The sequence below is a fragment of the Neophocaena asiaeorientalis genome, unplaced genomic scaffold (assembly GCF_003031525.2).
Source record: "Neophocaena asiaeorientalis asiaeorientalis breed wild unplaced genomic scaffold, Neophocaena_asiaeorientalis_V1.1 scaffold308, whole genome shotgun sequence".
NCBI lineage: Eukaryota > Metazoa > Chordata > Mammalia > Artiodactyla > Phocoenidae > Neophocaena > Neophocaena asiaeorientalis.
Genome location: NW_020172768.1, coordinates 431,567 through 453,864, shown reverse-complemented (window position 1 = coordinate 453,864; position 22,298 = coordinate 431,567). Strand labels below are relative to the sequence as shown.

The 22,298-nt window shown below is 44.6% G+C and overlaps 1 protein-coding gene across 1 annotated transcript; it reads left to right on the top strand.

Moving 5' to 3' along the window:
• The first annotated feature begins 9,379 nt into the window (after positions 1-9,379).
• BSX (brain specific homeobox) lies at positions 9,380-13,412 on the top strand. Its single transcript, XM_024740700.1, has 3 exons — positions 9,380-9,641; positions 11,896-12,092; positions 13,173-13,412. The coding sequence occupies exons 1-3, from the start codon at positions 9,380-9,382 to the stop codon at positions 13,410-13,412; spliced, it is 699 nt and encodes a 232-aa protein (XP_024596468.1).
• Positions 13,413-22,298: the final 8,886 nt, after the last annotated feature.

Here is a 22,298-nt window from a genome sequence, read left to right as displayed (position 1 = left end):
CAGTGAGAGGCCCACGTACCGCGAAAAAAAAAAAAAAAAAGAGAGAGAGAGAAAGGATGTGTGTATGTGAGAGGAAAAATTTATATATATTACATAATATTTATATTTCACTTATACATTTATTTATTAATTCAAAAAATAATGTATTGGGTGGCTGGAAGAATGGGATGGGAAAAATTTTCACTTTGTAACTTCTATGATTTTTCACTTTGCATTATTTGAATATATTTCCTATAGAAAAAAATGATACGTAATCTAGTTGGAAAAACAGAACCTGGCCGTAAAAAGAGATAAAACATATCAATGTAGTATTTAGCCTATTCCAAAAGCTCAATGAATAGAATATCTGCTAATTGCATGGTGATTAAATACTGTGGACCAGAGTGGTTTTCTGAGGGAAAAGGGTATGAACTGGATCTAGATTTGAATGGAAATTATCTACGTAGGTGGGAGGTGATAAGGATGATCCTTCCCAAAAGAAGACAGATGAAAGCAATTTTTAATAATCAAGTTTTGCGAGGCTAAGACCTCAGAGTACAAAGTGGAGGCTCTGTTTTAGTTTAGTTTTGAAGAGATTTCCCTACATTTGCCAGTCCATATTTCTTCCCCCCCAAAAATCACATGGTATTTTTTTAAAAAGCACATGGTATTACCACACCATCTTGAGGGGCTGCCCACCTTCCAGCCAATAAGGAGGGCTCTGGTAACCTGCACTAAATTATTCTCTTACCTGGTAACTGTCAAATAATACTGCAGTCAATTATAGAAATATTTTCGTGTCAATTTTGGGGGATTCCAATACTGGAAAATATTAAAGACACAGTAGATAAAATTAAATCCATGGCTTAAAAGTGGAGGCAAGATATATACGTATGAGAAAAAGCCTCCAAATGCACACTCACATTTTTATAAGGTACATGTTCAATAAATGTTTACAGATGTAAACTGAATAAATCACGGAGCTCTTGGCTTCATTGTCTCCCAGTATAATTTTCTCTCCTAGTTACAATTGAGCCTGCATCATCTCAGTGACGAAAATATTTTGCTAATTAAGTAAAATGCACAGAGAATCTCTTGGTTGGTTGTTTGTTTTACATGTTTTTAGTTTCATGTGTTGAGGTGTGTGTGTATTTCAAGAGGAAATAAGGCTTACACTTTTCAGAAACGTCTTTGTTCCCTGCACTTCTCTACCCTATCTCTCCAAACCACCTCACAGGGAGCCTAGCAAAGTAAGGTACCTGGTAGACACTCAGTAAGTAGTCTTTGTATGATTGGTTCTCCCCACCCTCCACCAGAAGAAAATAGACCTGGTGTGGATATCATGTTCTAATTTAATGTTTTCGAACCCTGTCTGGGGGAAAGTAGGAACATGAAGAGTGCAGCCATCCAATAAGAAGGCATCATCTTTCTCAAAATCATCTTCAAGGTATCTTCTAGAGCTAAATAGCTATTCCCCATTTGTATCCAGGAGACCACTCCCTCATAGCTTGTACTCATCACCACCTTCCCAATACATTGTTTTTTTTTTTTTCTTGACAAGAAACTCTTCCTAAGATTACATAAGCCTGCTTTTATGTAGCGACACGGTGTTGGATTCATTATTCACTCATGTCCGTGGTAGCCCTAGGGTTCCAGTATTGATCATTTGCGCTTGCTTTTATCACCACCAGCATCACCCCTACCACCGTCTCCATCACCACCTCCATCAGCATGACTGTCATCATAACCACCACCACCTGCAGTATCAACACCAGTAGCACGGCCACTTATTAAGCATTAGCTGTGTGCCAGGCACTGAGCAAAATGCATTACATATATTACCTTTTAAAAATTGAGATGCAGGAATTCCCTGGCAGTCCTGGGATTAGGACTTGGCGCTTTCACTGCTAGGGCCCCAGTTCCATCCCTGGTCGGTGAACTAAGATCCCACAAGCCACACGCAGCAGGGCAGCCTAAATAAATAAATAAATAAAATTGAGACATAAGTGACACATATCCATTACCTTAAATTCTCTCCAAAACTACCCTATGAGATACAAATATTGTCCCCATTTTACAATTGAGAGCAATAGAGCTTAGAAGGATTAAACAAAATTTCCAGTCATACAGCTAGTATTTAGCAGTGATGGAGCCAGATCTCTAATCTCAGTCTGTTTGACTCTAAACCCTGTTCTATTTTCAACTGGTTATGTATACTGCCCTCAACATCTTGAAGTGTGTGTGTGTGTGTGTGTGTGTGTGTGTGTGTGTGTGTGTGTGTTCATATTCCAAAGTTAAAACTTTAAAACATCCTTTCTGGTTCTAGTTATTACAGGTCATGGTATGAATTTATAAATCCTCCAATGAAAAGATTTGGGGAGATTGTGGTCTTAAATCAAGGGCGATAGTTTCAAGTTCCATTCCACATGAGAAATAAGCAGCATCTATTATTGCTTTACTTGTCTATTTTTCAAAGATAATGTGGTTGGAATGAAGAGAGTATGGACACTGGGGTCAGATAAACCTGAGTTCAAATCCTAGCATACAAAGCTGAATGAGCTGTACGCTGAATGAGCTCATGACTCTACCTAAGTGATCTTCTGTTTCTTTGTATGTAATAAGGAAGAGTTGTGATACTCAAATGAGAAGGCAGAGCAAAATATATGACGTATAATATAAATGCAAGAAGTTCACCTCATTATCCATAGTGCCATCATTGAAATTGCTAAAAAACATTCTTCAAAGACTTTCTTTAAGTGATTAAATCGATACTATTCTTAATTTATGGATGAGAGTGAGGTGTGTGATCAACTTTGAAATCACGTATAGTTCACATGAAAATAAAGACTTGCAGAACTTTTACTAAGGAATAAAAGTTTCATGTCCCTTATAGGCAAATATCAATTAAAAACAACTATGTTCTAATTTGGGTCCAGTAACTTATGGAGAAAAGCTAAAATCATAATAAAAATAATGCAGTGAATTTTGATTTGAACATTTTGGGGTTAAAGTAAAATAATTCTTTTTTCTTTTATATTTTAATTTTAAAATGACTTTTGAATAAATATTACATTCATATGATTCTTATTCAAAAGATACAAAAAGGGCAATTAGGGAAAAACCTGCTTCCCATCAAGTCCCCAGGACCTCAGTCCCTAATGGCAACTAATGCTATGAGTTTCTTTTGTATCTTTCCAGAGGTATATATGGAATATGTAATCAAATTTGTGTAGTTTCCCCCATCCTTCCCCCTTTAAAACAAATGTTAGCATACTTTGCTCTTTTCACTTAAAAATACATCCTAGAGTTCCTTTTGTTCTGGGTTTGTGTAATTTAGCCATGATGTGCAAATCGTATCTGTTGGATAAGTTACGATGTGCATTTGTAATTTTGATATATATCACCAAATTGTTCTCAATAGAGATTGTACAAATCTGCATTCTCTGCATCAATATATGAGAGTGATTCTTTCCCCCACAGCTTTGCCAACAGAGTGGGCAATTAGATTTAAAAAAATTTTTTATTCGACAGGTTAATGATGTCTCAGTGTAATCTATTATTAGTCTTATTTTCAGTATTATTGTTAGCATCTTTTAAAATGCTTAACAGCCATTTATTTATATTTTCTTTTTGGTGAACTCTTTCAATCCTTTGCCCATTTTTAAATTGTACTCTTAATTTTTTTTTTATTGATTTGTAGGAACTTTTTATATATAAGGAATTATCCTTGTGTCTGGGATATGAGTTGCAAACACTTTCTCCCAGTTTATTGTTTGTCTTTTTCCTTTGCTTATGATAACTTTTGCCATGCAGAATTTTTAAAAATTAGTTAATTTTTTAATCAATGTTTTCTTCTCTGACTTCCAGGTTTTTATGTTATACACAGATTATCTACCATCTTGGTCACTGTAAGACAAATTCAATATTATTCTCTTATAGTGACAACATTCGTACCTCCCATTTTTTTGGTCCACTAACTTGATTGCATTACCAATGACAGTTTAAAGAATAAATATCGTAAATATCAATCTGTTTCATGAACAGTATTCTCAAACAAAATATAAACGGCCCAGCATTTTAACAAAACATACCAAATATTTAGTTCCATGTACATAGTCCTTTTGGAAATGTTTACAAATTTCTATACCCAATAATAGAGTTTGAAAGGGTCTTACAATCTCTAACATTAGAAATTCACATTGTATTATGGTAGCAATTCATGAACTTTTATTTTTAAAACTATGCATACTAATTTTGTATTGTTTAAAGTACATTGTGCTAGTAGGTGCTAAATTTAAAACCTGACATAGAATTTGAATAGTTTGGAATGGGAGAAAAGAATACTTAAAAGACATTTTTTTAGCTTATTGGGTTTTTTCCTCTGGTAATACACTTGGCTACTCTTCTAGGGACTCAGTGAGGAAATGGTGGAATACTAATAAGAAACCTATTCAAACCTCATTCTTATTCTACTGTATGCCTCTTAGAGTATTAAGAAATGATAGGTAATCTCTCGTATTTCAAACCTTTAACTTCAGGTGTTTTTTTTCTGTCACTTTTTGAAGCATGTTTTGAATTGAGATGCCAAAGGCAGCATAGAAAACTTAAAGAAAGAAATAAAATGAAAGTTTTTTAACTCTTCAGACTGACCTTGTCCTGAACGAGCAAACTGGATAGAGTTAGTCCTCCTTATGTTAGGAATATTGTGATTTGAATACCTATCCTTGAATGTGTTCTCATAGAATTCACATCCTAATTTTCAGTGTAAAAGCAGTATTTGAAGATGCATTTGCAGGAAGCATTCAGTGACTCCTGTTCTTTTTCTAGGCATGTCATCCACTTTGGTAGTGCTTAAAATAAAGTACTCAGATAGAAAGTAAGTTGAAACAGACAGCAAGCAATATAATACAAAATGTTATGAGTAAAGTGTGTTACTCAGATCCTTCTAAAATACATTTCTCCCTTTATTTTGAAGGCCGCAGTATAGGCACCTTGGCTAATGGAATCAGTCTCTTCCTTTGATCACCAATAGGGTTATCTTTTCGGAAAACTAAGTCCCAGTTCAGATGACAGTTTTAGATGAGGCTGACATGAAAGAGAGAAGGCCTGTTTAATTATCAGCTCCCTGAAAAACATGTATTTTCTCTCTTTAAATTAATAATTCTTCAGATGAAACCATAAACAGGAGCTCGATCAGGTCTTGTGGGTTGGGTGGGGGAAAATTTATTTGATCCTTAACTTTTGCCCAGAGCAGTGAACGGGATCTGATTTTACACGTCTGCCTGGCATATGGTTATAGCCTGCTGGCTCTGGGTGATCAATTTCGGTCAAATGAGAATGAAAAATAAATGTAACGTGAGTGCATTTATTTAATCTCCTAAAGCTTGGGGAAAGCTTGCGAAGACAGGTAGTGAGTACCCTGGAAGATAGTAGATGCTCAATGAATGTTCACAATAATAGAATATAGTGGATAGATGAAGGGAAGTATTGAGAATGTGCTAGGCTGGGTGGCTTCAGCAACTGCTTTCCATTTTTTAAAAATTTACTTATTTATTTTTGGCTGTGTTGGGTCTTCTTGCTGCGCGCTGGCTTTCTCTAGTTGCGGCGAGTGGGGGCTGCTCTTCATTGCAGCGTGCGTGCTTCTCGTTGCGGTGGCTTCTCTTGTTGCGGAGCACGGGCTCTAGGTGCGCGGGCTCAGTGGTTGTGGCTCACGGGCTCTAGAGTGCAGGCTCAGTAGTTGTGGCACACGGACTTAGTGGCACCGCAGCATGTGGGATCTTCCCGGACCAGGGCTCAAACCCGTGTCCCCTGCATTGGCAGTCGGATTCTTAACCACTGTGCCACCAGGGAAGTCCCTGCTTTCCGTTTTCTATGTGTGTCTACCTACATTGGAAAAGGGTAAAAGGAATTATGGCAATTTACTAGACACCTGCTGTCCAATAGGTAACCATTTGCCATATGTGGTTATTGAGCGCTTGATATGTGGCTAGTCTGAACTCCTGAACTGAGATGTGCAGTAAGTGTAACATACACAGTGGATTTTGAAGATTTAGTATAAAAAAAGGAATGCAAAATAAAAAATCTCAATGATGCTTATATTGATTATATGTTGAATAATAATATTTTTGATATATTGGGGTTAAGTGAAATACATTACTATTTCTCCTGTTTTCTCCTACTTTTTAAACGTGACTAGTAGAAAAATTTAAATGACTTATGTGGCTTGATTTATATTTTTCTTAGACATCGTTGGTCTAGACTTTAGAGATAATCTAGGCAATGAAATATTTCTGCTTTTAAGGGGCAAACTGTTTGCAAGCTATATAAAAATATGACATTTACTCCTTACCTGGGCTGGCGGGAGTGGAGGGAAGAGGGAGGCCTGTTGGCTCTGGAATGCCTCTTCCTTCTACCCTAAGACTTACCCGAATTGATTCTCAAGATGGGGCTGGGCACCTTGGGGGCCTCCTTCACCCCACCGGGGAAGAAGGATGGGCCAGGCCAGAGTGCCAGCATCATAGAGAAACGTGCCAGCTTTCTTCACCTCGCGATTTCCCCGAGGGTCTGGGTTGTAACTCTTAGAGGAACGTGAGGCCGACCCGAAAGGAACTTCTCCAGGACAAGCCCCGCGTGCACAGCCTGCCCCTTGCGCTGTGCTCAGGCCCCATAGCCCCCTTGGCGAGCCCAGCTGGGATTATCTGAGTGCGCTGGGATAAGGGGTTCTCCTTAATGGACAAGGGTGGCGACCGAGGAATCCCTGTCTCTGCCTCACTTCCAATCCCCCTGTTCCTGCCTCCGCGCCCCCAGGGGCCTGCATTGGTGCGGACGGCGGGTCGTGCTCTCTCAGCCACGGAGCTTGGTTTCCCAGCATCGCTGAAAGGGGAGAGGGAAGGAAAACTCCCGCAGTCCTGGAAGTCCTTCCACTTCCCAGAGCTGTCCAGTTTCCTCCCTCCGTCTCTTACTTCCTAGGTTCCCACTGGGGCGGAGGCGGAGGCTGGAGAGCCGGATTCCCAAGGGAAAGTCACCCTCGGCAGTGCTGGGCTCTTGGGCAGGCGGGTTCTGGCATGAGCAGAAGTAGAGAAAGGGGAGCGTGGGCAGTCGGCCCCTCCTCCCGCGCGTCTTGGCCAGCGAGCAGGGCCTGGGGAGATAACCTTAGCTTTGGGGGACAGCAGGGAATGTGAAATAAAATTATATGAAATAAGGGGGAGGGTAAGGACTGAGCAGGCTGTCTACCCCGCCCCTTCCCTTCCCTCCTCGGATCCCTCGAACACTCCGGGGGACGTGTAAGAATGAATTCTGAGAAAGGGTTTGTAGCGCCTTGGCTCCAAGGTAACTGCTACCCAAAGGCGTTTTTTACTGCCTCTGGTCCCAAGGGACATTCAGTAATCTTGTCATTTCTGTTTCTGAGGCGGAAGTTAGTCCCTGCCCCCAGAGTGAAGCTAAAATCCCACCCCCAAGGCTGGGTGCAAATCTGTGCTCGGTCTGTGTAGGGATGGAGTGTAAGCGCGCGCCGGCTCGGGAAGGCTCTTTACAGAGGCTACTTCTGGTTGTAAACCCGCCACGCCCTCAATAGCCTCTAATCCTTTAGGGTCTTAGGAGACAGGATGCCTCGGTTTCCACTCACAGGAAAGAGTAAGCGCTCGCTGGCAGCAGGGTGGATGTGGGTGAAGTGTGGACAGTCCCCTCTTCACGAGTCTCCTGGGTCTTCCTTTGGTCCTGCGGGAGATGACTGGACCAGGGCTAAGGACCAAGCAACGCCTCCTGGAAATCTTCTATGTTCCCTCTCCGTGGCCACCTGCTTTCCGGTCTTCAGTTCTTACAATTATAAACTTTAAAAAGATCACATATCACACTCCAGGACAAAGAGTTCTGACTTCGTGTAGAGGCTTACTTGCCAAGAGCTTATTTTAAAGTTATTTCCCCCTTCGTCCTCCTTCTTCTGGCTCTCCTCATCTGTTTACCATTTACCAGTTCATCCTTATGGAATACGACGCTCCCACTTCTTGGAGCTCTGTAGTTTGGGGCCTAATTGATTCTGGTAATTAATTTGTTCTACCTGCTAGATCAGATGGAAATCCTACCCGTGCGCCCAAGGATTAGCACTTGGCTTCCTAACACCTCCTCTAATTATCTAATAGCATGGGTTGTGAGGACTCAGTCTCTATTAAAACACTTTTACTATTAGCAGTGGTGATTGGAATTGTGATGATGACTAGATTTCAACAAATTAGAGCTTAAAAATGGGGAGATGGAAGAGAAGTGGCTTCTTTTAATTTCCCTGAGTTTAACATCAATAATTAGAGCAATTTTCGGAGATGCGAGCTGAAATTACCCCTGCTGTGGTGTAGATGATCACCTTAACTTTAGCAAATTGACTCCAGGGAAATAAATGTGACGGATTTGAAAAAGACACACATTAGAAAACAAAGGATTGGGAGGGAGGAAAATGAAAAGAAAGGCTGCAAAAGGGAATGGGAAACAAAAACACAGTACAATTATTTGGGGGGGGCGCTAGGGCTGAAAAGGATAGTATAGCAGAAATAGCAGCCTATGTGAGCGGAATGAGGAGAAAGTAATGGAAATTTGAGAGGAGGTGGAGGCTGGCATTTAAGAGGTAATTTTGGACATATTTACACAGATCAAATTAATTGACTGATGTAGGTATAACTTTCCTCACACCATCCTCTAAAACGGAGGTAAAGAATGTTATGATCATCATCAACGTTTTCTTTATTTACCTCGACAATCCAGTCATCCCTCAGTCATCAACTTAAGGTGGGTCTAGCGGATATGGACTCTCCCCTCACTTCTCCTCTTCCCCCTGTGCTATCATTTCTCTAAAGTTTTAAAGCCCTGGCCCCAGTGCTGAAATAAGTGCTTTATTCCTGTTGCTTCGGGGCCCTTTAAATGCCTTCTGCTCTCTAAAGAGGAGTTTGTCCGAGGGTAGAGACTTTATCTCTTTCGTTTTCTTTAAAAAACGGCCGAGAGCTAGGCAGCTCCTGCCGTGGCGGGCAGAAACTGAGGTCGAGAAACCTGATAGGAGCAAGGACCCGGTCCGCTCGGCTGCACTCTCCCCGGGCCTGGCCGGTCGTATTCAGCACCGCGGACAGCTCCCCGCCCCGCCCCGCGCCCACCGCACCCTCCCCTCTGTCTCTGGCAGCCTTGCCATTGGCTCTCCCGACTCCCCTCTCCAAGCTGCCAATTCTCCTACACTTAGACCCAACCTACCCAAGAGCTTATCTTCTTGCCTCTCCAGCGCCGGGGGTAGCCCAGGCCGAGGAGAGAGCATCAGGGATCCGAGCCTCGAGGGTGGTTGGCTCTCGACCAGGCGTGCTGAGACGCTGCCTGCTTCCTACTCGTCGTCCCCGGCCCCCGCCCTGTGGCAGGCGCTCGGTTCAAGATGAATCTCAACTTCACCTCCCCTCTACACCCGGCGTCATCTCAGAGGCCCACGTCCTTCTTCATCGAGGACATCCTGCTGCACAAGCCCAAGCCGCTAAGGGAGGTGGCCTCTGACCACTTCACCAGCTCTCTGGCCTCCCGGGTGCCTCTGCTAGACTATGGCTACCCCCTCATGCCCACACCCACCCTCCTGGCCCCTCACCCCCATCACCCTCTACATAAGGGAGACCACCACCACCCTTATTTCCTCACCACCGCGGGTAAGTAACAGGGGTCTCAAGGTATGGGGAGAGAGAGAGAGAGCACGTCTTCCAGTATAGACCCTAAGCCTGTGACGGATGAGAGGAAAGGCCAGAGCTGGCTGGGCCTGGCTTGGCTGGGCCTCCTTCCCTAGGTGACAGTGGAAGGTTGGGGATATGGCTGAGAACACAGGGAGCTCCCTTGAGGCATGCCAATCCAGGGTCACTCCTCACTTTCTACAACGGAGGAAACGTGCCAAGCCAAGAGGTAGCTGCAGATTTTGTCGATATTCTTGATGGGCGGTGTTCAGTTTCCTTTCTCTTGGTCTTCCTGGCCACTTTGGTCCATCTCTCGGTCCCCATCCCTACCTCTCCCACTCTGAGAGAGACCCCTGACTATCCCACCCCACAGAAAGGAACTCGACTTTCCAGCCCAGAAGCTCAAAAGGCTCCAGTGGGGCCAGCTCTCTCCTCCCAGGCGCTGAGCATTTGCAGGTAGACACTGCAGGGGTTTGGAAGTGAAGGAGGGTTTGGGGATATTCTGAGGACTGAAGGTTTGGGCTGGCCCGAATAAGGGAGAGAAGGTAAGGAAAAAAGAGGGAGAGACGCGGCTGCTCATTAAGCCTCTTTACTCCCAACATCTAGCATTTAATTCACAATCTTGGGCTGGGCTGCCCTCCTTTGCCCCTGTTGCTGATATCTCTGGAGCCCAGAGCCAAAGTATTTTGATTTCCCAGGCATGGCAAAGAGCGGGGACCAGCCAAGTCTGGTTGGGACAGGGAGATGCGGGGAAATACCCAGGTTTCTTTTGTGCCTCTCTCTGAAAGGCCACATTCACGCTTTCTTTTCCGGCATCTTCATTCCAGACAGAATAGAATAATTCGTTGAGTCCAGATGCAGAGCGCAGCCGGAAAAACAACCCTAGTCGGGGTGGGGGCTAGACAGACGTGAGCCAGTTTGTGAAATGTGGGCGCTGGAATCCACGACAAAAGCTAAAGCGTTTGTGAAGCGGTAAAACCCAAACTTCGGGGCACTGGGTTGGAGGGGCAATTGTGAAGCCTGCGTCCAAGTCCGCCTCTCTGCTTTGGCTCCACCGCCGGCCAGAGACAGTCTCTTTCGCGCTGCACCCATGTTCCCGGCAAATAGTAGTGGCCAAAGCCAGAGATACCGGAACTACTAGTTTTCTGTTTTTGCTGTTCCCCCCCTGGGATCAGCCGATGTTGATGTCTGCGGCGGTTGGTCCGCTTGGTGCGTCTCAGACATGGTAAAGCTTGCGAAGGTCAGGAAAGACACGAGAAGTCTCCTGCGGCCCGGGAAAAGCGTTTCAATCCTTCTGCGTGGGGTTGGAGGGAAAGAATGAGAACTAGATGGGTCCCCAGCGCGACCCCGATACTGATAGGAAACGTGCGAGGCGGCAATTCCCCTTCCGTTCTCGCTCAGGAGCTGCCCCGCACGTGGGAGTGTTGGCCTGTTCCCTTTGGCCGCAGGCGGGAGAGTGGAGGGGGCTCAGGGAAGAGAACGGTGTTTTTTAGTGAGGTTGGGAAGCAGGATCACATTCACGCTTCTGTCAGCCCCAGGACATCACTGGTTGTCGTCAGGGGTCTGGAGGATTGGGGGGAGGGGGGATGGTGAAGAGGAGGATAGCTGCCGGACCCTCCGACGTTTGCAAGAAAACTTCGGGAGGCGCAGCCGAGGACTCTCCGGAAGTTTCTCCAAGAAGACAGTATTTAAGGCCTCCGGATCTATTTTATAATTTTCTTTTCCGTTTTACTTACTGTTTATTGTGTGTGTGTGTAGATGGCCTTTCTGATAAAGATCTCCAAGCGCTATTCTTGTGATTTATTCCCCCTGCCCTGCGATTCCTGGGAGAAGCCCTGGAGAAGCCGTGGGGCGAGGCGGGGACCGGCGGGGGGGCGAGGGGGGGGGGGGGGGGGGGGAGGGGAGGGGAGCTGGGGAGATGGGAGAGCCCGGAAGCAGCTGGGACAACACCGCTCCATTAGCTGGAGAACAGAGGAGGGAAGTGGGGCTGGGGAGCAGCTCTAAATGGGGAGCAAAGGCTGGCTCAATCCAGCTCTAGTACTTTTCCAGCCGTGTGACTTGATCAAGCTGAGGGATGCCCTCTGCCAGCTTCCACAGCTGCTGGTTTTCCTGACTGCGAGGCGGGGACCGGCGGGGGCACGAGGCGGAGCGGGTGCCGGGGACGAGGGTGGGGAGTGGAGCGGGGGTCGCCCGGGGAGGTCGGGCTCTGCCCACTTGACCGCTCTTCTCTCCTCAGGGGTGCCTGTCCCGGCGCTGTTCCCGCACCCCCAGCACCCCGAGCTGCCGGGGAAGCACTGCCGCCGCCGCAAAGCTCGCACGGTTTTCTCGGACTCGCAGCTCTCCGGCCTGGAGAAGAGATTCGAGATCCAGCGCTACCTGTCCACGCCCGAGCGGGTGGAGCTGGCCACGGCCCTCAGCCTGTCCGAGACGCAGGTGGGCCGGAGGAGGGGGAGGCCCCATCTCCGCTCGCTCCTCTCCCCCCGACTCCTAACGCCTCTGGACCGGCCGCGGAGTTCTTGCGTGCAACGACCCCGCTCCCCTTTATTCTAGGCTTCTCCGAAGACCCGTAGTAAAAGTACCGACACCTCCAATCTCTTGTCGACTCACCGAAGCAAAATCTCTCGAGCGGGTTCTGGACACGGAGGAAAAACCCCCTCGAGTGATTCTGATGCTCACTCCCCGCTTGAGAACTAGCATTTCTGTGCCTCCCCACCCATTTCTGATCAGGGCAGTAACCCGGGTCACACGTAAATCGGTAAGAGATAAGAGGGTTCTTGACCCGAGAGAAACCCACACAAGATTTTTTTTCTTCTTTAACCTCTCTCACAGCCGCGAGTCTTCATAGCCACCCTCCCAGCACAGACAGACAGACGCACACGCACACACACACACACACACACACACTAATATAAGCCTCCTTTCTATTGCCCTGTCCTGAGTGGAAGGACTGTTTTCATCTTCCACCAGATGCTGTTCACCTACAACCTCAAAATACCTCGCTCCACTCCCTTTCCTATTCTCTGTACCTGGAAACCCAACTTGCTGTGAAATCATAGCCCTGCCAGGCCCCAGTGATTTTTCTCTCTGATGAGAAGCAGCAAGTCCGCTTCTCACCTTGCTGTCCAGCAGTGTTGCTGGACCCGGTGTTTAGATGTCACAGTCAGAGGAGCGCATTCTGAACAGAAAGGAAACTTATCCACGCAGCACTCACTATTAGAAATTCTAATTAACAGCAGTATTAGTGTTACTAAACACACCCTTTTGAGCCTCATCCTTATTTCAGGACAAGTACTTCTGAGAGCTAGGATGTTTGATTCTCATTCAAGCTAAGACAATAACTTGTGAGCCACTCAGGTGTGACTTAACCCAAGGTTGGGACTGTCACAACTTCTGGATAATTCATCAGTGGATTGCGGTCTATTCTCTTAAACTCCAGCAATCGCTTTTGTGTTAGCTCAGTAACCATGGGTCTGAAGGAATGACGTGATTTTCTTTGTTTCTCCCCGGAATCAGGTGAAAACGTGGTTCCAGAACCGGCGGATGAAGCATAAAAAGCAGCTGAGGAAAAGTCAAGACGAGCCCAAAGCACCTGATGGGCCCGAGAGCCCTGAGGGCAGCCCCCATGGCCCCAAGGCCGCACCCGCCGAGGCTCGGCTGGGCCTGCCCACGGGTCCCTTCGTGCTGACCGAGCCGGAGGACGAGGTGGACATTGGGGACGAGGGGGAGCTGGGCTCAGGGCCGCACGTGCTCTGAGCCGCCGGGCTGGGGAAGGCGGGGAGGACGCAGAGGGGCGGGCCATGGACTTCGGCTCCGGGAAGATAAACACGACACACCTGTTAACCCTCCAACACCTGCGGGGCCTGCGCGGCGCGGCCTCCCGAACCCCTCCCCCGCCCGACCGCCAGCTCGCAGCGCCGTGCGGGGGCGAGTGTGCGCCTGCTTGGCTTGTCCGCTCGCCCCGCGTCTTCGGCAGCGCAAACGGGAGCACGGGCTCTTGGCTCCCTAATTCGGTGGGGGACCTCTTCCCCGCCGCGACTGCAGACCCCTCGGCCCTCGCCCCTCAGCCACCTGTCCCCGCTCCGTTGGCCAGGCTCTCCACCGGACCCCTTGCCCTTCCTTGGGCAGACCGATGGGCTGCAGGTAAGGGACCGGGTGTCTGGGCCCTCCGCTCTGCGGGGATCCGGATCCGGACCTGATCCTTAACACATTCACTCCCGGACAGACTCGCGCGCCACCCGCCACTAACCTCCCACTCGCCCCCCGCCCCCCATCTCTAACTAATACAAAGGCGACTCCCTCCTTCTCAGGGCGGCGCTTCCATCCTCTAGCGTCACAGTTCCCCTCAGGAGCTCGTGGTTCTGCACCCAGGAACCCTTTTTGAGCTTGTGGTCCCCCAGGCACCCGCGCTCTTTACTCTGGTTCCCTCTCCCTCCGCCCCCGTTCTGAGCGGCGCTCACGCGAGTCGAGACACTTGGGCAGAGCAAACCCACCGAGCAATTTTGCTTCCCGGCCTTGTTGCGCGCCTGTCCAGCAACTCTTCCATGTCCCACCGGTTACTGATATTTTAAAAGCGAGTGTTCCTCGGGTTGTGTGTGGAAGTGCTCATTCGCATTGCATTTTAGGGAAGTCGGAGTTTTAGCAAAATGAAACCTAAAGGGGAATACGCATCCCCTTACAGGCGTGCACCTGTTTGGGGACCCTTGAGGGGCGGCAGGAGTCCTATTGGCCCTGCGCGTTGCCCCCTCCCTTTCCCCCTGGGAGGTCTCCTATTCTTTTCCCGGGTTTGCACTCTCTTTAGATAATAAAGGGCTCGCCGGGCAAAACTGGGAACAGACACGAGTTTCCGGGAATCGTTTGTTACCGCGACCTCCTACGCGCACGCTCCCTCTCCTCCGCCCTGGGCAGTTTCCTGTCCCCCTCAGGAATGAGCAGGGCTAATAACTTTTCCTTAACAGATTCCCGTCTCCCCGTCGCCGATTTTTCTGTTTTTAATCGTTTAATAGTCTAGAGTTCCACCTACGTGAAAAAGGTTTCTGCAAATAGTATTTTTTGACTCTGAAGTGCTGAAAGGACAGAGATCTCTTGATATTAGGAGTGTGAAATTATGGTAATGAATTGTGTGACGACACTACATACCCAGTACACTTATCAAGTATAGCAGCCGTGCCAGAGGCGACCTCAGTTTCCCATCTTCCTTTCGCCCTGGTTGTGTATTCAGGTAACAGAGACCAGGAAGGCCAGAAAAGAGTGTCTGTGGCTAGGTAAAGGACTGACTCTTGGGTTCTAATGACTAATAGTAATTATGAAAATAACAGAGGTGTGAGCTTGGGTTACATTTAATTACACTTTTCCGTTCCTTATTTCTCTAATAAGAGGATGAATCCTAAAGATCCTTCTGGGTCAAAGTTCTATGATTCTATGAATGTAGCAGCAGATTTTTTTTTTCCAGTAGGCTTGAGGAAACATTAACTTAAGCAAAGATAATCGTCAGAGTGAGAACTTTATCCAATCTGCACCATTTAGGAGGCAAAGCTATTGCTTTAAAAACACAAGCATTGTATATATACTATTTGGGTTTGCCAAAGTGCTGTCAGTCAACAGTCTGTGAGTCATGGCAAGGATTATTTTTCTCTTCATAGACAAGGAAATAGAGGCTTGGCGAGATGGAAGGATTTACCCATGAAATCAGGACTAGCTAAGAGCCAAAGCAGGACAGAAAATATCTCTTCTGACTCCTTGATCACTTCTTTGCCCAAAACACTTTGCTTTCTTCTGGTAACATGGTTGGCATTTTGCTTCTAACACTTTGTAAGGACCCCTCTTGTATTTATTTAGATTGTGTAGATGTGCTACAAAAGCAAGTCTAGGTTCAGATTTCTCCTCTCTCTCCCTGTTCAGATGACAGTACTGTTTTAAAGCAGGGGTTTTTGGCAAATGCTTTGTGAAAGACTTAGTTATATAAAGAAAGCAATTTGTGAATAAGGACGTTCCTAGTAACCTGGGAGAGAAAGTGGATACTGTAACGTAAGGGGAACATCTCAAATACTTCTAATCCCAGGAAGAACAACTACTAAAAGGGATTTTGGGGGAGAATCTTTGAAGTGAGTAGAAACACTATGTTTTGGGAGAAATGAAAACAGTTAAATTAGACGGTTAACACAAACCCCAAAGCACCAGGCATTTCTTTCTTTCTTCTCTTGTCTTCACAAGAAGATGGCAGGGCTTATTCTAGGTCTCAGAGTAGCAGACTAGCTACATTTTAAGACTCTCTGTCTTGAAAAGGCAGGTAAAGAGGAGACACTGTTAGCAGAGGCACAGCTCTGCTTGATCAGAGGCAGGATGAATCCCGGGGCTCAGGGAATGGCTGTGTCTTTCATTTATGAGCATCAAACACAAAAAGATGCTCATTCTGCCTCGCCTTGTCTCCCTCTGTGGCTCTTCCTGAATAGATTAGTTAGGAAGGGAAGAGCTCAGATACGCAGCACCAGCCACACTGACGGTGGTACCATTTTCCCATCAGACAGTATTCCCTGAAATTGGCGGCCAACAACTCAATAGCAAAGTTCTCCTAGTTTTTCTTTTCTTTTCCCTTTCTTTCTTCCTTCCTTCCTTCCTTCCTTTCTTTCTTTCTTTCTTTTTTAATACACAGGGAGTTAGTGATGATAGTAGAGGATAGACGCAATTTAGTCTCAATTTAATGTAACATGATAGCACTTTTTGGTTTCGGCCTTCAATACTGATCAGAGCCTCCATAGGCTGAAAAGATATTTTGTCTGAATTACCCAGGCTTTTGCCTCAACTCAGTTTCAATTGGTGGTGAAGATCTGACAAAACCATGTTCATTATGATGCATTAAAGTAAAGAAAGACATACATAGGTCTGATTCTGAAGGGGCAAAACCATCTTAAAATAGCCAAGGTGGACAAGTCATCCTACATGTAATCCCAAATGTAGTAAATAGTTTGTTCGGTATTTGTTCTCAATGCTGTATCTGATGGACTTCATTTCATAGCGTCTCAGAGAGGGACTCTATAATATTTCTACGTGACATAAGAACACAAGAAATCGACAACACGTCATTCAGCCCAGTATTAGCTGATAGTGGCACTAAGAAATGATTAATTGGAATCCAAGACACCACTTCAAAAGACAGAGAACGGGCTTTTGTCGATGGATTTGATAACTAGAGATAAAGAGGTGTGAAGGCACAGAGCAAGCAGAATGCTTTCTTCTGCTAAGAGAATCGTGCAATAAACATACTTAGTTGAAGCAGTGACTCCCTGGTGTGCTTGAATTGGGCTCAGTGTGTGCAAAAATAATGAAATATTTTATATTTATGTTATATTCTTGGCAGCACATTTTAAAGAGGATATTGACAAACTAAAATTCATCCAGGAATGAATACAGGAACTTAGATAGTAAAAGGTATAGGAAACAGAGGAGTATGAGCTTTTCAGCTTGGAGAAGCAAGGCTTTAGAGAGGGTTGGGAGAGGAGATTGGCTGTGTTAGTTGTATTTCAATGGCTACAGAGCAATTACGTATCGGGAGGGTATGTCTAGTCTGTCCTGCTACAGAGGGCAGAACCAGAACCAATGGATGGTTCCAGGCAAGCAGATTTTGGAACAATATTTGAGCAATTTCTATAGGCCAGGTACTGTGTTGTCCATCAGTAGAACAGGCTAAGTCCACAAAACACTAAGCACTTTTCACTAGCAAAGTTTGATCAGAAGCTGGAAGGCAAAACATTTAAAATTATTTGTCATCTTACTAAGAATAAGATTTTACTTCATACACTCTAATTTAAATAAATAGACCAAGACTTCCCTGGTGGTGCAGTGGTTAAGGATCCGCCTGCCAATGCAGGGAACACAGGTTCGATCCCTGGTCCGGGAAGATCCTACATGCCACCGAGCAACTAAGCCCGTGCACCACAACTACTGAGCCTGTGCTCTAGAGCCCGCGAGCCACAACTACTGCAGCCCACGTGCCACAACTACTGAAGCCCGCGTGCCTAGAGCCTGTGCTCCACAACAGGAGTAGCCACTGAAGTGAGAAGCCCGCGCACCACAACGAAGAGTAGCCCCCGCTCGCTGCAACTGGAGAAAGCCTGCATGTAGCAGTGAAGACCCAACGCAGACAAAAATAAATAAATAAATAAGATCCCACATGCCACGTGGCCCGGCCGCCCCCCAAAAAAGATACCTAGAAAGCAACAAAAATAAATTTAAATAAATAAATAAATAGACCTATCACAATTAGAAGAGTTAACGGAAACAAGAAAAAGAAGAAATTTAATTCATTAAAGAAGTCCCAAAACCTCATTCTAGAAAGTAAATGAAAACAAGGTGATATCCCACTGAGTTGAGGACAAAGGTATAGTCAGGAAGGAATTGTCAGTGTTAGAAGAGACATTTGACAAAAATCTAAGCCCTTCATTTTATAAACGAAGACATTAAGATCTAGATATAATGAATGTCTGGCCAATGTCAAATAGACAGTGGCAGGGGCTTCCCTGGTGGCACAGTGGTTGAGAGTCCGCCTGCCGATGCAGGGGACGCCCGGTTCGTGCCCCGGTCCAGGAGGATCCCACATGCCGCGGAGCGGCGAGCCATGGCCGCTGAGCCTGCGCGTCCGGAGCCCGTGCTCTGCAACGGGAGAGGCCACAGCGGTGAGAGGCCCGCGTACCGCAAAAAAAAAAAAAAAAGATAGTGGCAGAATTAAGACTAGAAGCCAATTTTAATTATCGTAGCTTACCACTAATTCATATTGTGATAAAGTTGGCAGTGGGGCTATTGTCATTGTATTATGTGGAGGAGAGGGTTTTGCATAGCAATTTTGGATGTAAAAATTTTAAAAATTACCTGGAAATTAGCAAATTCTTAGATCAATTTATGGAAAACCTTCTAATTAAGAGCAATCTGAAACTTAAATTGACATTCCTAGGATGTACTGAATCCCTTAGCCCTGTTTTCATCCAAGCCACAGTTGAATAACCACTTGCTGGGATGTTTTCTTTATTTTTCTTTTTTTAAATTGAAAATGATGTTTTATTTGAATAAGGCATAAAATAAATTTATACTATTATAATTTATGCCAATCCCTATATTATGCTTATGTTTTATTTTTTTCTTAACTACAAACTTTTACTATGTTAATATATGTTGTGAATGATCATAGGATACATTTAACATATAGCGCCGGGATGTTTTAGAAGAGGTTCATATATCCTCTTGTAGGATGAGCTAGATGATGTCTCAGCTACTTCAAATCCCCCCACTTTTCTATTCTAAAATTTTTGTCTTAATCTCCTTTAATTACAGACAAAGCAACTTAGAGTCAGAGACTGACTTGCCCAATGTCATACAGGCTATTAATTTGGTGAGTTACAGAATTAATACATGCAGAGGTCAGAGATAATTCCGATAAATATTCAGAAGTGAGATGAAAATTTGAAATGACCCTCATGTTTTCTCTTCAGTCAGATTCTCCCTGTTGTATTTTCTGATTTTAATCCCACCTCCTAAAGACACATTTCTCCTTCCCTCTCAGAATTCCTGGTGTGTACACTAGATAACCATCCCTCCATGATTTCATTTATAATAATTCTGTGAGCTCTCTCTTATTACTCTCTTTATAATATTGTGGAACCACATCTGATTTGGCATCATTGCCACTGGCTAGATGGCTTAGAGACTTCAATTCTAATCTTACATTAGCTAATGATTACATTATTTCTCTTACTTGGCATCCAAAACATGAGGAGAGTACCCTATAAATCAGTTAAGAGTGGGGAGGGGATGTGAGATAACAGTTATAAAAGTATATACTGTGATATCTTGGATGAAAAGTGCTAGGGAAAGATGACGAATTACAACATACATCTGAACATAGCAGTTTGTTCATTGATACCAAACTTCAGAGGACATCAACTGTAGCAATATGGTTACCTAAAAGATGAGTGTTAGGGACTTCCCTGGTGGTCCAGTGGCTAAGACTCCGTGCTCCCAATGCAGGCGGTCCAGGTTCCATCCCTGGTCAGGGAACTAGATCCCACATACTGCAACTAAAGATCCCGCATGCCGCAAAAAAGACCCAGCACAGCAAAATAAATAAATTAAAAAAAAAATATATGAGTATTAGTCTTGTGTGCCTTCACTATCATTACAAAGGGGATATTATGTCTCTTTCCAAGGAATTTTATTTTTTTTATAACTTCATCTTAATTTCTCTTTGTCACTGACCTCCCGTGTGGACTGAGGGGACAAGACAGCCCTGGATGAAATAGGAGTCAGAAAGTGTCATTGAGGATGCTTTATCTGGAAAGCTCCTTTTTCTCCCCCTTACCTGTCCCAGCCCCATTCTGCCCCAGGTTTCTCTTATCCCATTTGGCAACAGACATGATGTTATATAAGGAGTCAATTTAGAAAGAATTGCCTGTGATTCCAATACAGAATGTACGATGGAAATCCAGGATTTAAGCTTCCTTCTGAAGCCTTTAAGAAATTTTTTTAAGCTTAAAAAAGGCACACCTTTTGCATATATCTCTGTAACAAGAATAACTAAAAGAGTTGTTTAGAAATATTAACTAATATAATCCCTGGGAATTATCTGAACATTTCTAACATCTGTGCTCTCCCTAGCCTCCAGGGCTGCAGATAATGGAGTAATCATGTGTGCTTGCCAATATTCTAGCCACAAGTTAAAGAATGGCCAAATAGGGAATTCCCTGGCCATCCAGTAGTTGGGACTCCGCACTTTCACCCGCCAAGGACGTGCGTTCCATCTCTGGTTGGGGAAACTAAGATCCCGCAAGCTGCAGGGCGGCAATCAATACCCACGTACATACATACATATACCAAATAATCTTTATTCCTCTCAGTGCTTCACTTGGGAAGGGAAACAAACTATAGAAAGCAATGGGAATAAAGATAGGAGATGGCTCTTTATCCCGAGTTTAAGATGGGAATAATTTACAAGCTAAAAACAAAATAATGAATACTTTATGCTTGCTCTGCTCTTTTCTCATCTGTTTTTTTCTCCAGTTCCTAAGTTCTCTAATTTTAATTTTAAAGATTTGAGCTTTATCATTTACCTGTGCACAGTGTTTAAAAAGTCAAATAGTTCTACAAGGATTATTTAAAAAGGAAGCGGTCCCCTGTCCCCTTCCCTATTTTCTTCACTACAGAGGCAACCAGTTTCTGTTTTGGGCTGATTGTTTTGGTATCTTATCTACCTTCATGTTTCTAAATGACTTCACTGCATTGCTGCTTTTTGGTGTTTCTATTTCAGGAATTATCTAGTACTTCATGCTATAAAAGATGAAGGTGTAGTTCTCTTTCTCCCCTGTTCCCACCACATATGTGCACCCTCTCTTATCTCTCCTCTCAAAACTGTAATTTTGCTTTGAGCATTATTATGATGTGCATGTGTAATTCTCAGCTAAGCCAGGTAGTCAGCTGCGATTACTTTACTTTTTCTGCAAGACTTTTTGTTTTTCTTGGAATTAAGGCTCATTGTATTATTCTTAATTTTTAGTGTACTTGTGACTAATTTAACTCCAGTTCTTCACCATTTGTCACTACCTCCCTCCCAAATGTTCATGTATTTTAAAAAAATTTTTACTGGAGTAGAGTTGCTTTACATTATTGTGTTAGTTTATACTGTACAGCAAAGTGAATCAGCTATACATATACACATATCCCCTCTTTCTTTGGATTTCCTTCTCATTTAGGTCACCACAGAGCATTGAGTAGAGTTCCCTGTCCTATACAGTAGGTTCTCATTAGTTATCTATTTTATGCATAGCATCAATAGTGTATATATGTCAATCCCAATCTCCCAATTCATCCCACCGCCCCCTTCTCCCTTGGTATCCATACGTTTGTTCTCTACGTCTGTGTCTCTATTTCTGCTTTGTAAATAAGATCGTCTATACCATTTTTTTTCAGATTCCACATATATACGTTAATATATGATATTTCTTTTTCTCTTTCTGTCTTACTTCCTTCTGTATGACAGTCTCTAGGTCCATCCATGTCTCTACAAATGACCCAGTTTTGTTCCTTTTTATGGCTGAGTAATATTCCATTGTATATGTGTACCACATCTTTATCCATTCCTCTGTTGATGGACATTTAAGTTGCTTCTCTGTCCTGGCTACTGTAAGTAGTGCTGCAATGAACATTGGCATGCATGTGTCTTTTTGAATTATGGTTTTCTCTGGGTATACGCCCAGGAGTGGGATTGCTGGGTCATATGGTAGTTCCATGTTTAGTTTTTTAAGGAATCTCTGTTCTGTTCTCCGTAGTGGCTGTACCAATCTACATTCCCACCAACAGTGCAGGAGGCTTCCCTTTTCTCCACACCCTCTCCAGCATTTATTGTTTGTAGATTTTTTGATGATGCCCATTCTGACCGGTGTGAGGTGATACCTCATTGTAGTTTTGACTTGCATTTCTCTAATAATTAATGATGTTGAGCATTTTTTCATGTGTTTGTTGACCATCTGTATGTCTTCTTTGGTGAAATGTCTATTTAGGTCTTCTGCCCATTTTTGGATTGGATTGTTTGTTTTTTTGATATCGAGCTGCATGAGCTGCTTGTATATTTTGTTAATCCTTTGTCAATTGCTTCATTTG